The 18,385-nt window shown below is 38.1% G+C and overlaps 1 protein-coding gene across 2 annotated transcripts in view; it reads left to right on the forward strand.

Annotated features, from left to right (window-relative positions):
• Positions 1-18,385, forward strand: part of LOC106054088 (tyrosine-protein kinase receptor TYRO3-like) — a 109,414-nt gene that overhangs the window by 75,610 nt on the left and 15,419 nt on the right. The window contains exons 9-11 of one of the 2 annotated variants that reach the window (XM_056025247.1): positions 1,630-1,789; positions 5,746-5,879; positions 11,876-12,908. In XM_056025247.1, coding sequence (XP_055881222.1) covers positions 1,630-1,789; positions 5,746-5,879; positions 11,876-12,512 — 931 coding nt within the window. In that variant the 3' untranslated portion in view covers positions 12,513-12,908. Of the gene's footprint in view, positions 1-1,629; positions 1,790-5,745; positions 5,880-11,875; positions 12,909-18,385 lie in introns of those variants that run through there. The other variant, XM_056025248.1, reaches the window with a different exon arrangement.

The following is an 18,385-nucleotide window of genomic DNA, read 5'->3' on the forward strand; positions in this document are numbered from 1 at the left end:
TAGAAACTGTATGTAAGTAGTTTGTATATAGAGATCTGGCAGCTAGAAACTGTATGTAAGTAGTTTGTATATTAAGATCTGGCAGCTAGAAACTGTATGTAAGTAGTTTGTATATAGAGATCTGGCAGCTAGAAACTGTATGTAAGTAGTTTGTATATAGAGATCTGGCAGCTAGAAACTGTATGTAAGTAGTTTGTATATAGAGATCTGGCAGCTAGAAACTGTATGTAAGTAGTTTGTATATAGAGATCTGGCAGCTAGAAACTGTATGTAAGTAGTTTGTACATAGAGCTCTGGCAGCTAGAAACTGTATGTAAGTAGTTTGTATATAGAGATCTGGCAGCTAGAAACTGTATGTAAGTAGTTTGTACATAGAGATCTGGCAGCTAGAAACTGTATGTAAGTAGTTTGTACATAGAGATCTGACAGCTAGAAACTGTATGTAAGTAGTTTGTACATAGAGATCTGACAGCTAGAAACTGTATGTAAGTAGTTTGTATATAGAGATCTGGCAGCTAGAAACTGTATGTAAGTAGTTTGTACATAGAGATCTGGCAGCTAGAAACTGTATGTAAGTAGTCTGTATATAGAGATCTGGCAGCTAGAAACTGTATGTAAGTAGTTTGTACATAGAGATCTGGCAGCTAGAAACTGTATGTAAGTAGTTTGTACATAGAGATCTGGCAGCTAGAAACTGTATGTAAGTAGTTTGTACATAGAGATCTGGCAGCTAGAAACTGTATGTAAGTAGTTTGTATATAGAGATCTGGCAGCTAGAAACTGTATGTAAGTAGTCTGTATATAGAGATCTGGCAGCTAGAAACTGTATGTAAGTCTGTATATAGAGATCTGACAGCTAGAAACTGTATGTAAGTAGTCTGTATATAGAGATCTGGCAGCTAGAAACTGTATGTAAGTAGTTTGTATATAGAGATCTGGCAGCTAGAAACTGTATGTAAGTAGTCTGTACATAGAGATCTGGCAGCTAGAAACTGTATGTAAGTAGTCTGTATATAGAGATCTGGCAGCTAGAAACTGTATGTAAGTAGTTTGTATATAGAGATCTGACAGCTAGAAACTGTATGTAAGTAGTCTGTATATAGAGATCTGGCAGCTAGAAACTGTATGTAAGTAGTCTGTATATAGAGATCTGGCAGCTAGAAACTGTATGTAAGTCTGTATATAGAGATCTGACAGCTAGAAACTGTATGTAAGTAGTCTGTATATAGAGATCTGGCAGCTAGAAACTGTATGTAAGTAGTTTGTATATAGAGATCTGGCAGCTAGAAACTGTATGTAAGTAGTCTGTACATAGAGATCTGGCAGCTAGAAACTGTATGTAAGTAGTCTGTATATAGAGATCTGGCAGCTAGAAACTGTATGTAAGTAGTTTGTATATAGAGATCTGACAGCTAGAAACTGTATGTAAGTAGTCTGTACATAGAGATCTGGCAGCTAGAAACTGTATGTAAGTAGTCTGTATATAGAGATCTGGCAGCTAGAAACTGTATGTAAGTAGTCTGTATATAGAGATCTATTGGTATATATTGAATAGAAAAGAACTCGGATATTTGTTGTTTGTTCTATAGGATAAAAATTCTATTGAATGTAATGCATTGTATGATTCAGGCTGGACGGTTTGAATACAGTTAAAGTGGCAGACTTTGGTCTATGTCGTGATATCTGTGAGAAAGGTTATTACAGCAGTGACAATAAGAAAATGTTGCCTATTCGATGGATGGCTATTGAAAGTATAGAACATGGATCTTATACTACAAAGTCCGATGTGGTGAGTAGATTTTTTTATTGATAGCAGTAACCATGTAATAAAATGTAGATTTATATTGGAACCACTTTTCTAAGTTAATCACCGCGAATGACACCGATCCATCTAACGCCACCGATAAAATAGAAGATAAACATCTACTGCATAAATAATGGATGAAACTATATTCGATCAATGTTCAACAGTCTCATAGACTTCCAATGTACTCTGCCTAATGTAGCAACTGATTGGATTTGTCCCACTCTCAGCCTAGAGGTGGGGAACATACAATTCGAAGCAGACCGTTTTGGCGCGGCCGTTTTACCGCGACCGTTTTGGCGCTGCCGATTTAATTATTTTTTTGGCGCGATGGTCATTTTGGCGAAGCCGTTTTGACGCAGAGGACGTTTTGGCGCGAAATGGTTTGATAACATTGTTTATATTTATTGCAGGGGCGGACTGGGTATCAAAACCGGCCCGGGCATTACCATATAAACCGGCCCACAAATGTCATGTCATATATTTTCGGTGTGTGTGTGTGGGGGGGGGGGGGTTAAACCTCTCCGAAATATATATATATATATATATATATATATATATATATATATATATATATTAGTGTGTGTCTATATGTAATTAATCTTATCTTTCATTCTTTCAAACGTTTTTTCTACACTAGAATACTCTGTTCCTATATTTAGTGAAAGGCAGTATACACCGCCAAAGGACAGCTAGGGAGTCTGGGGGAGCGCAGTAAGCTCCCCCAGTGGATCCAAGCATTATTTCCGTTATTTTAAGCTTTAAAAATGCATATTTTGAAGTATCCACAGTGCAATTAGCCTGATACTCTTCCGCTAAAAAAATCAAAAACTAAATCTTCTATTCAGTGGAGTCCAGCGACTGGTAGAAAATGGTAAAATGCTTTAGTTTTTGAATTGGAGGTGGGGGGGGGAGGGAAACCACAAAACCCCTTTTGGCTACGCTCATGAAATTTGGTGACTAGTTTACTTAAGTTGGCTGCACTGGGGAAGTAAGTAAAGTTTCCCTTTCAGACAATGATATCTGAGACCGGTGATGGTTTGAACTCCTCCCCTCTCGGCTACGCCCATGAGTTTTATCATAGGTGTAAGCCTAATTCTATTCAAAATATATAAAGTTTGATAACGCATCGAAAACTGGATGTACGCTTTCGTAGGCTTATATAATGTATTATATTTATACATGTATGTAGTCTGAAAACTATAAACACTACAATAGCAGCCTTAATGAGTTTCAAACTTTTTAGTATTACTTATAGACGTTTCTTCAAAAAAAAATACAAATAATTAGGTCCTACGCATTTCACGTGTCAATCCAGTCATTCATGTTGATCTGTGACTTAAAATATGCTAAGTCATTGGTTTTCCTGGCTGACTCAGGCAACCCATTCCTTTAAAGTGTTATCACCACAAATACAAAACTAGGGGTCTATCGAGCCGTCGTCCTCCCTACATTGCTCTATGACTCAGAAACATGGATAGTGTACAGTTAACATGCAAAGAAACTGAATCACTACCACGACATGTCTGTGAAAAATACTGAATGTCAAATGGCAAGACAAAATACCAGATACTGAAGTCCTTCAAAGAGCGGGTCTGCAAAGCATCCACACAATCCTGATGCAGTCCCAGCTGCGATGGGCAGGACATGTATGCAGAATGGAAGACCACCGCATCCCTAAACGACTCTTGTATGGCCAACTAAGCGAAGGAAAGCGCTCGCAAGGTTGTCAAAAAAAGCGCTTCAGGGACACCCTCAAAGCTTCTCTGAAGACGTTCAGCATAGATCCAGCCACCTGGCAGACAGAGGCACATAACAGAGCATCATGACGTCGCGCTGTGAAAACAGGCGCACAGGTTTCTGAGGAAAAAAGAACATGCTGGCAGAAGAAAAACGCCAGAGAAGAAAAGCAAGGCCAATGACACTAGCTCCAGCTGGAATAACCTGCCTAGTGTGCGGCCGAACATTCCGGGCTCACATAGGTCTCACCAGCCACACGAGGAGACATAAAACCCCTGTGCAAAGCCTCAGCCCCCTGGATGACAAAGTGGTCATAATCGAACTACGATGGACGAACTATATATATTCCTTTACAAGATAAGAGAAAGCAGAACGGTTAGAGAGGTACTTCTAAATGTGAAAAGCTCTTGCTTCGTCCTAGTACATTCTCAAAAACGCGACTTGTATATGAATATATTATTTAAAATATCAATGATTCTAAATCACCTTTCATTAAATATCGGATGTGACAGCGCTATATAAATTATTGTAATAATTTTCATCATCAATGACTTCATACTAAGCATAAGTTTGCCATTAATCATATAATCATAGCGGTGGAAATATTAGTGTCGATCTAGATTTATGTTTTAATTAAATAATAATTGTTTTTTGTAAACCTTAAGTGTAGTATTTTTAGATCTATGTTATTACAAATAAACAACAAGAAACTTACTTTTTTCTTTTCAAATCGCAGAAAGTAGAACTTTATAAGGCTATACCCATATTGAGCTATGAATAAGTTGGGTGGTTTGCAATTTCGCGGCTGTCTGTATGTGTTTAAGTTAACTTCTATTAAGTTTTGTTAACCAGCTAATTGTCTCTCCTTTTGCCGCGTTATATCAATGTTTTCTAACTTAACCTCTCCCATCCCTCTTTTTCGTTAACTTTCAATGGAACCATTAAAAAAAACGGGTGAGGGAAGGAGCAAAACAAAAATAGGAGTGCCATCAAAGGCCCATGCCGACCAGCTAAATGATCAGGCCAAACACAGTCTTGAAGGCATCAAAGTAATCAAAGTAGTGTTGAAGGCCATGCCGCTCGTGCATAGCAGAAAGTACGGTCTAACGTTTTACAAATGATAACACGTACAGTGTATAGTGTAATTCTTAAAATTATATTCTTGTTGAATTTCAAACAAAATTAATTGTAATAAGAATTAAAACAACAAGAAGAAGAAAACGTCTTCGGGCCTTTGTGTCTTGCTGCTGTCACTTTTTTTTAAAGTTGTCTGCATTGAATTTTTTTTCTTTGGTCGCGACCAGACCGGCCTATTTGGTACCGGCCCACCAGGCATTTGCCCGTTTGCCCATATAGCCAGTCCGCCCCTGATTTATTGTATTATTTCTTTGAAGAAGCATGAGACATATCTCTGTTTTGTAGGTGTGTTTGTGTCTATTCATGTATTGAACAAGACAGAGTTGGATCCATTTTTTTTGTCTTTAAATTTATTTTGTAATTATTTTTAAATCACTTTATAACTTGAGTGTGGGTTTTAATATTGCCCAAAGCAAAATAAAACAAGGTTACAAAGATAGTTTGTGTGGAAACACAAACTCAAAATCGGCCCCCGAAGTGGTCCACCCAGGCAGGTAAAAAGGCAGGTTTCAATATTTTCAGAAAGAACATCAGAATGAAATTCTATCAAAGACAAATAACAGAGAAGAATGGAGAAAGAAGGTTGACAGATATTGTGGGGTGCCTAAACGGTCAAGCAGACCAAAGGATAGGTGAAAGTGAATGTGAAGTTATAAGTAAACCTGGCCTAACTGATGTCTTATAATGAATATCTAATTGTTTTGTAAAGGGTCTATCTCTTATTCAAATCCTAAAAAAAAAATTTCGGTAAAAAATGTAAAAAATAAAATAGTTAAGTGTACTATATAACAGTGGATACACTGCAGTTCACGCGATAATATGAAAAACTACTTATTAATTGTTGTTTTAAATTATGTCCAACTTATATGCATACTAAATAGATTTTTTTCTCTTTAAAAAAAGGTAAACACTTTTTGTGTGTAAATGTAGTAATTAGTATGATAGAACTTACATAACTTAGCAATTAAAATGTAATAAAAAATTATTGCAAAAAAATCTAAAACCATTTGCATAAATATGCAATGAAATATCCTAGAATGTACTCATTGATATTATCTCCTTAGTGGTCACTTGGTGTTGTACTCTGGGAATTGTTGACCAGGGGATTAACTCCGTATCCAGGTGTAGACTGCTGGGACATCATCAACTATTTACGTTACAGGAGATTACCTCCGCCTTTTTTCTGTCCGGAACAACTGTGAGTACACAATATAGGTCTTACTCGTTTGTCATGAGTAACAAGTCTCTCAATACAGCACAGCTAGACCACACATCAGTCTCTCAATATAGTACTGCTAGACCACACATCAGTCTCTCAATACAGCACAACTAGACCACACATCAGTCTCTCAATACAGCACAACTAGACCACATATCAGTCTCTCAATACAGCACTGCTAGACCACACATCAGTCTCTCAATACAGCACTGCTAGACCACACATCAGTCTCTCAATACAGCACAGCTAGACCATACATCAGTCTCTCAATACAGCACAACTAGACCACACATCAGTCTCTCAATACAGCACAGCTAGACCATACATCAGTCTCTCAATACAGCACAACTAGACCACACATCAGTCTTTCAATACAGCACAGCTAGACCATACATCAGTCTCTCAATACAGCACAGCTAGACTACATAACAGTCTCTAAATACAGCACAGCTAGACCATACATCAGTCTCTCAATACAGCACAGCTAGACTACATATCAGTCTCTAAATACAGCACAACTAGACCATACATCAGTCTCTCAATACAGCACAACTAGACTACATATCAGTCTCTCAATACAGCACTGCTAGACCACACATCAGTCTCTCAATACAGCACTGCTAGACCACATATCAGTCTCTCGAGACGTTTTGACAGCACAGCTAGACCACACATCAGTCTCTCGAGACGTTTTGACAGCACAGCTAGACCACATATCAGTCTCTCGAGACGTTTTGACAGCACAGCTAGACCACACATCAGTCTCTCAATACAGCACAGCTAGACCACATATCAGTCTCTCAATACAGCACAGCTAGACCACACATCAGTCTCTCAATACAGCACAGCTAGACCACATATCAGTCTCTCGAGACGTTTTGACAGCACAGCTAGACCACACATCAGTCTCTCGAGACGTTTTGACAGCACAGCTAGACCACATATCAGTCTCTCGAGACGTTTTGACAGCACAGCTAGACCACATATCAGTCTCTCGAGACGTTTTGACAGCACAGCTAGACCACACATCAGTCTCTCAATACAGCACAGCTAGACCACACATCAGTCTCTCAATACAGCACAGCTAGACCACATATCAGTCTCTCAATACAGCACAGCTAGACCACACATCAGTCTCTCAATACAGCACAGCTAGACCACATATCAGTCACTCAATACAGCACAGCTAGACCACACATCAGTCTCTCAATACAGCACAGCTAGACCACACATCAGTCTCTCAATACAGCACAGCTAGACCACACACCAGTCTCTCAATACAGCACAACTAGACCACACATCAGTCTCTCAATACAGCACAACTAGACCACATATCAGTCTCTCAATACAGCACAGCTAGACCACACATCAGTCTCTCAATACAGCACAACTAGACCACATATCAGTCTCTCGAGACGTTTTGACAGCACAGCTAGACCACATATCAGTCTCTCGAGACGTTTTGACAGCACAGCTAGACCACACATCAGTTAAACCAAAAGCCAAAAACAAAAGAAACTGTGCATGGGGAACTGAGGCTGTCTGATGGTCTTTGCTTTCGTGGCTGATTGATTGTTCCACACACACAGTGCTTTTTTTGTGACGGTACGCACCGATACGGCATGCCGGCACCTTTTTCAATGTGGGAAAACAATTATTACCTTTCTTGTATTTTAACGTTTATTATTAATTTATCAGTAGTATTAATATTTATTAATTATTTTTATGCTGTGAGTAACACTTATCCCTCATGGAGACGACCGCATGTCAAAGGTGATCTTCTTTGGCGAGCTTAGAGGAGGACGGCGTTACAGAGGTGCCCCCCCCCCCCTATAAAGTTACACTCAGTCGCCATTTTTTATATCTTATATAACACAGACATTACTTCAAAAAAGATGATTACGTCCTCAATGGGATATTGGAAAGTACCTGCCAGCATTCTCTGGCTGCAGATGGCCTCTCAGAGAGACGGAGAGCTCTCACAAAAGCTGCGGGACAAACATTTGAGACTCAAAGAAATGCCACTATTGAAGACAGACGCAACGACGGAAAGAAAACTTAAATAGACCGCCAGCAGACAACGGCTTTGTCTGCATAACATTCGAGAAAATTTGAAGGTCGCAACTGGGTTTGTGTAGTTATGTCAAACACTGCACTCAGCCTTAATCTTCAGAATCAAAGACATTGCCATTATTATCATAAAACAATTAAGTCAAATAATTGGCAGTGATTACACACAAAAATTAATCTCATTGTCATGACTTTCTTTCAAATCCTAAGAATAGTCCATTTTTAAATTATTGAATATTAGGGCCTACTGTTTCTAGGTTTAATTGTAAATTTAGTTTTTTTTAATATAAACATTATTATTGCTGAATTCACAATAAAATGAAATTAAGCTAATGGAAACCTTGTGCCTCCCGCAGTCTGACAATATTAGACATTTTAAGCTTTAAATTAGCCAAAGCAAGGCCAATGTCTCCTCTAATGACTACATCCAGTCTATTTCTTTGCTTATTCATTAGGTATGTTACGCACTAAATCTAAATGTATGTTGATGGAAAAGCTAAAACATAATTCTATTTTCGACCACAGTTTTGAAATTGGACTGAAACAATCAAGTGCAGCCACATCTCTGTTGTGCCTCCTATGTTTACATTCTTTTTACTGAAGACATCATGTTGTAAATCTATTTTTTCCTGCAACTCAATTTGAACATCAGTAACAGATGTTGAATAATTCTAATAATTTTCATTTTTTTTTTTTTTTTTACATCCTAGAAGCGAATCGTAATGTCTTCCTAGAGCATTAGGTGAAGTGCATAGATATCGATGTTCTTAGGCAGTAATTCATTTGTCAACAAAGAAGTTATGTCAGATTGTAAAACTCTTTAAAATAGATTTAATATCTCGATAAAAGAGAAAATGATATAATCAATGAAAGTGCATTTCTTTTCTTGCAGTCGGAGGTTCGTTTCATTCATTTGCGTTAGATGCCTACCATGTAAAACAATTTTTTTAGCCTGCTTTAAGTCATCGCCATCCGTTAAATCTTCCTGTTTCTCAAAAAAATTCAAAATTGTATTTAAGAGCTTAACAAAAGGAGCTACAACAAACCCCTTTCGAAATCCGGCGAACAACAAGAGACTAACATCTTTCTCATCATTTGTTTCACAAAACTGTTGAAAGATACGCTTAAATTCGCATGTGTATTTTATTTACAATTTTTGTAATTACATTCAAATAGAAATGAAATTGCGGGTTAAACCTTTCTTAAGATGTTGCCTGTGTATCATAACTTATAAGGTGAATAGTGAATAGATTTGTTCTTTATTCAATATAACTTATGAAGCCATTGTAGCGTCCAGACACCGATGGTTCCCTATAGGTCGTCATAAGCTACATAACTAGACAATTTTGAAATAATATTTCATCACAGTGTCATCACTAACAAAAAAAAAAGTATTTTTGTGTAACATATGTTTGCAAAATTTTTAATTTTAGTTTTAATCAATTTCAAACAATATCATAGGCCTTATTCTTAAAAAAAAGCTATGCATTTTTTAAAAGGCCACTAAAACTTATCTTATTTTGCCTTTTTTTTTTGTTTTTGTTTTTAATATTGTTTGAATAGCAGATTTTTATAATTGTTCATGAATATTCTTAAATTATTTTTGAATATTGCTATATGTTCTTAAAGCCGATTTGGTTTCATAACCTCATCTAAAAATGCCGTCATCCGGGTCGGTCATAGGCCACTGCAACCTATGCGGCCTCAGTGGGCCCCGCACTTTAATAGTCCCCGCGACAAATCTAGGTGTAAATTATTCAATTAAACCATTTTAAGTTAAATTTTAACTTATTTTAAAAGGGTTTCTGAAATTCTCCTGAAATTGCAAAATATATGCAAAAGTCATGAAAATGTAATGAAATTATTAAAATCTTCTGAAAACTCATGCAAATCTCCTTAAAAACAGATAAAATTGTCATTTCGGGATGCCATTCAATATGGAAATCGCAATCCTGCTTGCAATTAAAAAATAAGAAGGCATTGTCAACTTTTATTTAATAAAAATGTAATAATAAGGCGAATTTTAACCAAAACAAGAAGTTCAAATACTTAATTTACTTTAATAGTCACTGGCATACAAATTTAGATCTAAATCTATTTCGACCTCTTAAAAAATGCGATATTTTGCTAGTCGATAGTTAATCTAAAAGACATCTGAATGTTTATCGGCTTTTTCTCCTTCGAACACTACTATCTACAGTAGATGGCTCGTAAAGTTAATTTGAAAGAGATTTTGTAATTAAGTAGAGTATGTATAAAATGCAAATACACATTTATTTTCTAATTTAAAAACAATCTTAATTTTGTACTTCGTAAAGTATGAATAAAATGCAAATACACATTTATTTTCTAATTTAAAAACAATCTTATTTTTGTACTTAGTAAAGTATGAATAAAATGCAAATACAAATGTATTTTCTAATTTAAAAACAATCTTAATTTTGTACTTAGTAAAGTATGAATAAAATGCAAATACAAATTTATTTTCTAATTTAAAAACAATCTTAATTTTCACTTATCCTTATCCCTACCCAGAATGGGCCCCACGCAATCCGTTTCGCATAGGGCCCCGCAATCTGTAGGACCGGCCCTGATCATCATTCAAAGTAGAACATTGGAATACTTTTTATCTAGTGGCTATTCACTAAAAATTTCAACAATATTTTCGTAACAACACTTTGTCAATGTTTTTGTTTTTTTTAAAAAAAGGTTAAATTATTCTCTTTGAATATAAGCTTTAACGTTGTTTTTTCCATTCACATTGACTTATCAATATATTAACATAGGTAGATCAAATAAACTATAATCTAAAAGGCGTATTACAAAATTTGTCTATCAAATCATGAACGTTTATGAAATCTAAGGACACTAGATACCCTCCGATTACAGCAAAAGAGTAAAAATTTTAAAATAGAAAATGGGATTCCCGAACTCAATTTCTAACGCTGTTTCTGTTCTTAAATGAAAAGCAAGCTAACTATAAATTTTTCTATACTAAGTTTGACAGCTTTAAGTTTGAAGAATTTTTTTTATTTGTTTTGTTTCAGTGCACCTCTAGTTTCTTTTTTAACCCTCTATGCCCAGCGCCCCTTTGGCTCCCAACGCCACCAAAAGTTACGAAAACGCCCCCCCCCCCATAGGGTGATACGGCGCCTTCGACACGGAGGTCACGGGTGATAGCGCCCCCGTTGAAGACCACTGATATATATATGTATATGTATGTATGCGTGTGTGTGTGTACGTAATGAATCTTTACTACATTCCGACCCTTCATTCTTTCGGACTTTTTTTTGTACCGAAGAATTTTTTTTTTTTGTTGCAATTAGTGGAAAGACACCCACCCTTGCCCCATCGCCAAGCTTTTTTTAATCTTTAAAATGCCTATTCTGAGGTATCTACACTGCATTATCCTACTACTCTTCTATTCAAATATTGAAGGTCAAAATCAAAATCTGCTACTCACTGCACTTTATTAATGGAGCCCAGCAACTGATTAAAATTGGTACCTAGATTGGTGACTAGAGTTTCGCTTTAGTTTTTTTGATGGAGGGGGAGGGTAACCACAAAACTCTTTTCGGAAACGCTAATGAAATTGACTAATTTTAGCTTTGCTTTTCCTTTTATGGGAAGATGTTGGATGGGTGGGTTTAACCTCAAGACCCCTATTGGCTATGCCATGAAATTTGGTGACCGTAGTTTGCTTTAGATATTTTATCGAAAAGGGGAGTTATATGGTCAAAACCATTTTACATTCATTCTAGGACTAAATAATCTCTCCGATGTGCACACTCGCCAATGGTTGCTGTGCAGGCCAGTGTTTGAGAGCATCCTAGATATCTAACTAGCTTTAGATAATCAAGTGATATATTATTGTATTGGCTACATTTTGTCGTTGTTCTTGCCAGGTACTTCCTAATGATGCTGTGTTGGGCTAAAACTCCTCACATCCGGCCAACTTTTAATCGTGTTCATAGTGAACTTCTTCGTATGCTGGGTCAAAGGTCGGTACAGTTTTCTGAGGAAGAATCGAAACCCGATCCTCAAGTTACATCGGAGTTAAAAAAACAAGATGGCGAAACCATGTGTGTTCAGGAAGCAAATATCTTCATTCAAAGAGACAAAAATATGTCTGAATCTGAAGCAACCAAAAGTGAACCGTCCTATAAGTTGAATGAAATGAAGCCTGATGGTCTTTCAGCTATTCTAAGTATAGAGAGGGAAGAAAATAGTAACACTAGCAAAAATAAGGAAGGAGATGATTCTGACAACTCTTATCTCAATTTACTGCGGGAGCTGAACACGAAGATGGTAGATAATGTAGACATTACATTAGCAGACTGTCAGTTTGAGAGAGACCTTTCAGAATGTGCCATTAAAGTTTATGATCAGCTAGTTGAACACTATGTTAAACTACAAAACTTTAAACGTCCTGTGCTGCTTAAAGATGACCAAGTGAGCTCTAAGCTTGACACTAATGTAAATGTTGCACTAACCAACAACACATTTTGCTTTAGACCAGAAGCCAATCAAAGTGAAGATTAAGTTCATTCAACAAAAACTTATCATATACTGAGACAATTTGTAAAAGACTTCAATTTTTTTATTAAAATATTTCTTATTAGCTTGCAAAATTTGCCTAACTGGTTGTGTGGGAATTAGGCACAGATTTTGAAAACTGCTCAAACGATTTTCTTACAAATTGAACAGTTTATGTACCGGTATATCTTGGGAAAAAAATTACTAGCTAATTGGCCACACAGTGAAATTTTAGTTTGACCAATAGGGTCTACAATAGTCTACATCTTTTACACATATAATCCTCTTAAAATGAAATTGATCTATTTTACACATACATTCAGTGGGTATTCCCGCACTCGACTTTGATGTTTCTTTGTCTTAAGTAAAGCGATAAATGAATAAATTGACATTTGAAAACATTTTGCGCAAAGTTTATGTAAAATCATTAGCTGGACTGCTATAATTAATTTGTGACAATATACTTATGTATAATAATACTGTAATGAATCTCACTATCCAGGCTCTCTGCAAACTGCACCACACGACGCCACCAATTTAAAGAGCTTGACAACTCAGGGCTCCAAGATAACTAACAGTTTAATGTCCAAAAATCACAGCCAATACTGTACAATTGGATACACGTAACACAGACTGTACACATATATCTCCGATAACACCGTACCGATGAATGAACTCTTGCACTGGCCTCTCTGTTTCGTTCCGGACTTGCACTGGGTTCAACAGTTCAGGACTGACTTCACACACTGGGCTCGTTGTGTCGGACTCGATCGCAGACAAAGATCAAGACGCCGTTCGTCTTGACTGTGCTTGACAGTAATCCGCACTGAACCGTCGTAATGTGCCGTACAGAAACACACTGCTGAACCACACTGAACTGTGCTGTAGTCGACCGGACTGTAGTGAACCCTCTTGAACGCGACACCTCCGCTCTTTATATAGCGTCCCTGCTGGCCTTCTAGAACCGGACAGGACGCCGCTCGACATTTCTGGTTGGTCACATGACTACATCCCTTGTGACGCTCATGAGCTCTACTCACAACACAGATCCTTCCCGAACTGTCTTCGCTGACCGTCGTAGCTCGTCACGGTTGACCGCTCGTCTAGCGCTGGCCTAGGGAGATGTGTGTCGGCTGACTACACACATACCACTACCCTCATCTATGTCACCACCAGATTTATAACAATACTTCAATTTTTCGGAAGACGTTTATTGTGCCCTAGAATAGGTTCTTCCTGGAGTTAGTGGAAAAATTGTACACTTCCCGCCACTGCCAGCAAGGGGATCTGGGGGAGCGCTAAGAGCTCCCCCTCCCGCCGCCAAACACTATTTCTTGTATTGAAAGCCAACAAAATGCATATTCTGAGGTATCTACAGTGCATTTTCCTGCTATTAAGAAGTTTTATTTCAAAAACCTAATCTGCTATTCTTACTGACTTAGACCCTCCCGCTCCGTTTGGCGTATTTGGAGGTAAGCTGTTTCCACAAAAATCTGTCACTGGTAATGTCTGAAGCCTCTTCCCACCTGTTCTGAGGACCGCCATGAATGTGTGGCGCCAGGTTGTACTAGGATGTCATCGCAACTCTTATTATGCTTAATTCATTTTGTCGGAGAACATGTCTCGCAAACCTCATGCGACGCTCTGTCACAATCTTACTAAGTAAGGGGTCGACTCCCAGTTCGGCATAGGATTTCCTTGATTTAGACCCGATCTCTATAACTGACTCTTCTTCTTCTAGCCAGCTTTATTGCTGCTGAGCTGTGAGTTTTTTTTGCACACTGTGCCAAGGAAAAAAGTGTTCTGTTTTCTTCAGCTGTTCAGCACTGCCGTACAGGGTGTTGGTTATGTTGGGCTGTAGTGGAAGTAGGGTCTGCCTAAGGTGGATTTGGGAGGGGCATTCAAGAGGATATGGTTTATGGTTTCAAAGGGGTGGGCGCAGTGTCTGCAAATGGGGAGTTGTGTAGAGTTTATTTTGTTCAGATGGTAATTTAATAGTGGTGTGTGTCCTGTTCTTAGTTGGAAAATGGTAGATTGTTGTTTGCGGGGGAGGAAGTTAATACTGTCCAGTTTGTTAGGCGTAGTCATTGCTTTGTACATGGCTCTGCCTGTGTTTCCTGATGCCAATTGGTTGAGCCACTCCTCTTTGTGATTGTTGGCTAACATTGACCTTAGGGTGAGGTAGTCAACAGGTCTATCTGGTTGTTCCATAGATGAACCTGCCTTTGAAAGCTTATCTGCCTTTTCATTTCCCATGATGTCAATGTGTCCAGGAATCCACTGTAGTGTGATATTGATATTTTTAATTTGATATCATTTGATGGATTATCACAACTAGTGTTGTTAACTCTCTTGGGCTGTTTGAGGTGCTGCTGTTAAGTGCTTGCAGAATAGATTGGAAGTCTGTAAATACAACAATATCTGATGGTGGATGCACTCCTTCATATAATTTGTTTTCCACTGTCTGGAGTGCTATGGTAATTGCCTCAATTTCGGCTTGAAAGTTTGAGCAGTAATCGCCACAGGGTGCGCCTATCTCAAAGTGTTTATTTTTAGGGAAGACCAGGAAGGCACCAAGACCAGTATTGATGGTGGCCTTGAAAGCTGATCCGTCTGTATATATATGGATAGCTGTTTTTTTTTATAGCTTTCAATTGTTTCAAGCGTGCCTACTTTGAGCTCCAGTGGATTTGATTCTTTTGTTAATGTGCTATTTAGTAAATGTGTTTTGATGGTTGGTTGTTTGTAGTTTAGTCCGGGCGTTATGTTTGAAAATCTGGTAGTTTTTTCTCTGTTATTTGGGTAGGTGGTGTTTTAGGGCTAGTTCGTCAGTAATTTGGATCGGAGTCCTTTGCTTTTTTTTTTCCTATTTCTCTGTGTTAGTAGTTTATTAGGATGATCGTCCTCCAACCTTCTGTATCTCTCAATAGCTTCTAATGCTGCTCTGTTGCGCCTTAACTTAAGAGGTTGAATGTTGGAGTCTATTTTACAGGCTGCTGTGGGAGTAGTTCTCATACCTCCACTAATTAGATGCAAGGCTTGGTTTTGGGTTGTGTCTAATGAGGATTGATATGTTTTGTTGGCAGCTACTTGTATGGAGAGACAATTATCCATTACAGATCTGACGTATCCAGTGTCTTAATATTTTCTTTTCAGCTCCCCATGATGTTCCTGCTAGGTGTTTTATTATGTTTAATCTTTGTGATGCCTTTTCTTTTAAATCTGCCATAAAGTGTTTTAGAGTCAGTCTTTGGTTTAATTTTACACCAAGTTATGTTGGATTTTCTTCTTTATTTATTGGCTGTGAGTCTATTTTTAGGATGTAGTTTCTGTTTTGCTATTTTGTTGCTGTGGCTAAAGATTGAATAAACTGACTTTTCTTTGTTTATTTCCATTTCCCATAATTTTGAATACGTGGAGATAGTTGTGAGGGCTCTATTTAGTTTGGATCTAGTCAGCACTGAATATTTCTCTGTAGTCCAAATTAAAAAGTCGTCTGCATAAAGTGCCTTACTGACCGAAATGAGGTCCGGGAGGTCATTCATGAAGATTAGAAAGAGAGTGCAGCTAAGGGCTGAACCTTGTGGTAGTCCTTCTTCCAAACTTTTTTTACTAGAGATGGCACCTTCGAATCGGGTTTGGATGGTTCTGTTTTTTTTAAGAATGCCCTGATCCAGCTGTACATTTTTCCATGGATGCCCATTTTTTTCATCTTCAAAAATAGACCTTTTCTCCACACTCTATCATAGGCTTGTATCTATAAAAACTGCTGTAGTGTGCTTGTTTTCATGAAACCCTTCTACTGTGTCCTGGATAAAACGAAAGAGGTGGTCTTCTGTTCTACTTGCTTTCCTGAAGCCAGCTTGTGCATTGTGGAGTGAGCAAGTACTTTCTAGCCACCAATAAAGTCGGTTATTGATCATTTTTTCTGCCATTTTGCCAATTTTGGTTGTTAGAGATATAACTGACTCCTAAAATCTGTCTTAGCCATCTTTGTTGAGCCACATTTAGTGTTTTTCCACTTTCGGCAGATGACTATTCACTGCACTTTATTAATGGAGCACCATCACTGGTAGAAATGTCTAACCTCTCTTGAATACGCTCTTGGAATTAGGTGACTGTAGTTTGTTTTAGATTTTATATCAAAAAGGGAAGTTTTATCGTCAAAATCATTTGTTGGGGGTTGTGACGGACCTCGTGTATGACGTGAGTGGCTCCTAGGTGTTTAGGGGGATGATTATTTTTGAATAGCCACACACTGGCCCATCAGAGATAAATCGGGAGCAGACACGCAACAAGACAAACAATGAAGAAAGATACAAATGTTGTAAAATTAAAGAATATTTATTTACATAAATGTACAAGGTAGAATAAAATAAAGAAAAGGGGGGGGGGGCTGTATCTATCTCGTTAGCAATTAGTATCGTCATACTAAGCACTTGATGAGAGAGTATATGTCACTTTGTCCTTTGCACTTAGCTGGTTGTCCTGCTGAGGTTGCAGCTGACTGTGTCCTGGCTATAGGTCTTGCAGCTGGAGGTGGAGTCTCAATCCAAAGTTCTGATATCTGTAGTGGGCACAGTAGGGTGGGTGGCCGGCTACCGTGGGCAGCGTCGTTAGCAGGGTATGCCCTGTGAGTTGCGGAGGTTTGGCGAAGCTATGACGTCTCGCACAGACACGTGGTCTATAGAAATGTCGTGCCTAATAAGTTGACAAGTGGATTATCGAATAGGCAGGCAAGTAGAGCCGATAGCGCCAAGTAGTAGTGCCAAAGAGTCAGGTAGGCCAATAGGCCATTGAGTAGTGTCAAGTGGGCAGATGACACTGAATAGTAGGTCCAAGTAAATAGGCAAGTGATCCAAAAAGGCAGTTCCAAATACATAGTATCCAATAGGCAGATCCAAATATATTAGTATCCAATAGGCAGATCCAAATAAATAGTATCCAATAGGCAGATACCTGAGGGAGGCACCAGGTATTCCTCTAAGAGTAAGAATGAATGGGTGAAGCCTAACTCTAGAAGAAAGTCTCACCTTGGAAAGTCACGAGGCGTGTCGACACGAGTAATCTCCTTGATCAAAGAGAGACGTTGGAAAGGGGTGGAAGAAAAATGAAGTGTACTCCATTCCAGGTGGTATCAACCGTGACCGTCAGACATCCGGCGGGTAAGACCAGAGTAAGAGAGTGTGTGTTTATCTTTCCCCCGGCCAAGGGGAGATAAGCGGAAAGTAGTGGCTTTGTTGTCGACAAGGTTGTGGATTCAGTCTAGCGAGAAGAGGAAAAGGTTGGGTTGGTGATGAAGCCGGGGCTAAAAGTAGGAGATAATTAAAATAAAATAAATAAATAATAATTAATGCTGTGATAAAATTGAGTGACCCTGTCAGCAAGCTTTTAACTTGTGACAGAAGTTTTAAACTAAAAAATCTCTGGAGCTTTTTTTAAAATTGAAAACCCCATTCAGCTACGGTCATAGAATTTGGTAAATGTAGTTTGCTTTAGAATAATATTGAAGATAGAGGTTTTCCACCTCAAAACGCTCTGTAGGGGTATTTTAAACTCAAAACCATCTGGAGAGGTTTTAAAAAGCCATCTTTAAACACAAAACCCCCAATTGGCTTGGCTACGCTCTAATAAAAAGCCATCTGTAGGAGAGGGGTTTAAACTTAAAACCCCCAATTGGCTTGGCTACGCTCTAATAATTTTAGTATGTAATTTGCTTTCTTTTTATATTTCTTAGCATCAAATCCCTCTGAATGGGGGTTTAAACCCCCTTTTGGCGACGTTCATAGCATTTTGAGTGCGTAATTTTGCTTTTTTTTTTTTTACATTGAAGATGTATTTTTTAGCTTCAAACCCCGCGGGCGGGGAATTTAAACTCA

This window comes from Biomphalaria glabrata, chromosome 4 (assembly GCF_947242115.1).
Source record: "Biomphalaria glabrata chromosome 4, xgBioGlab47.1, whole genome shotgun sequence".
NCBI lineage: Eukaryota > Metazoa > Mollusca > Gastropoda > Planorbidae > Biomphalaria > Biomphalaria glabrata.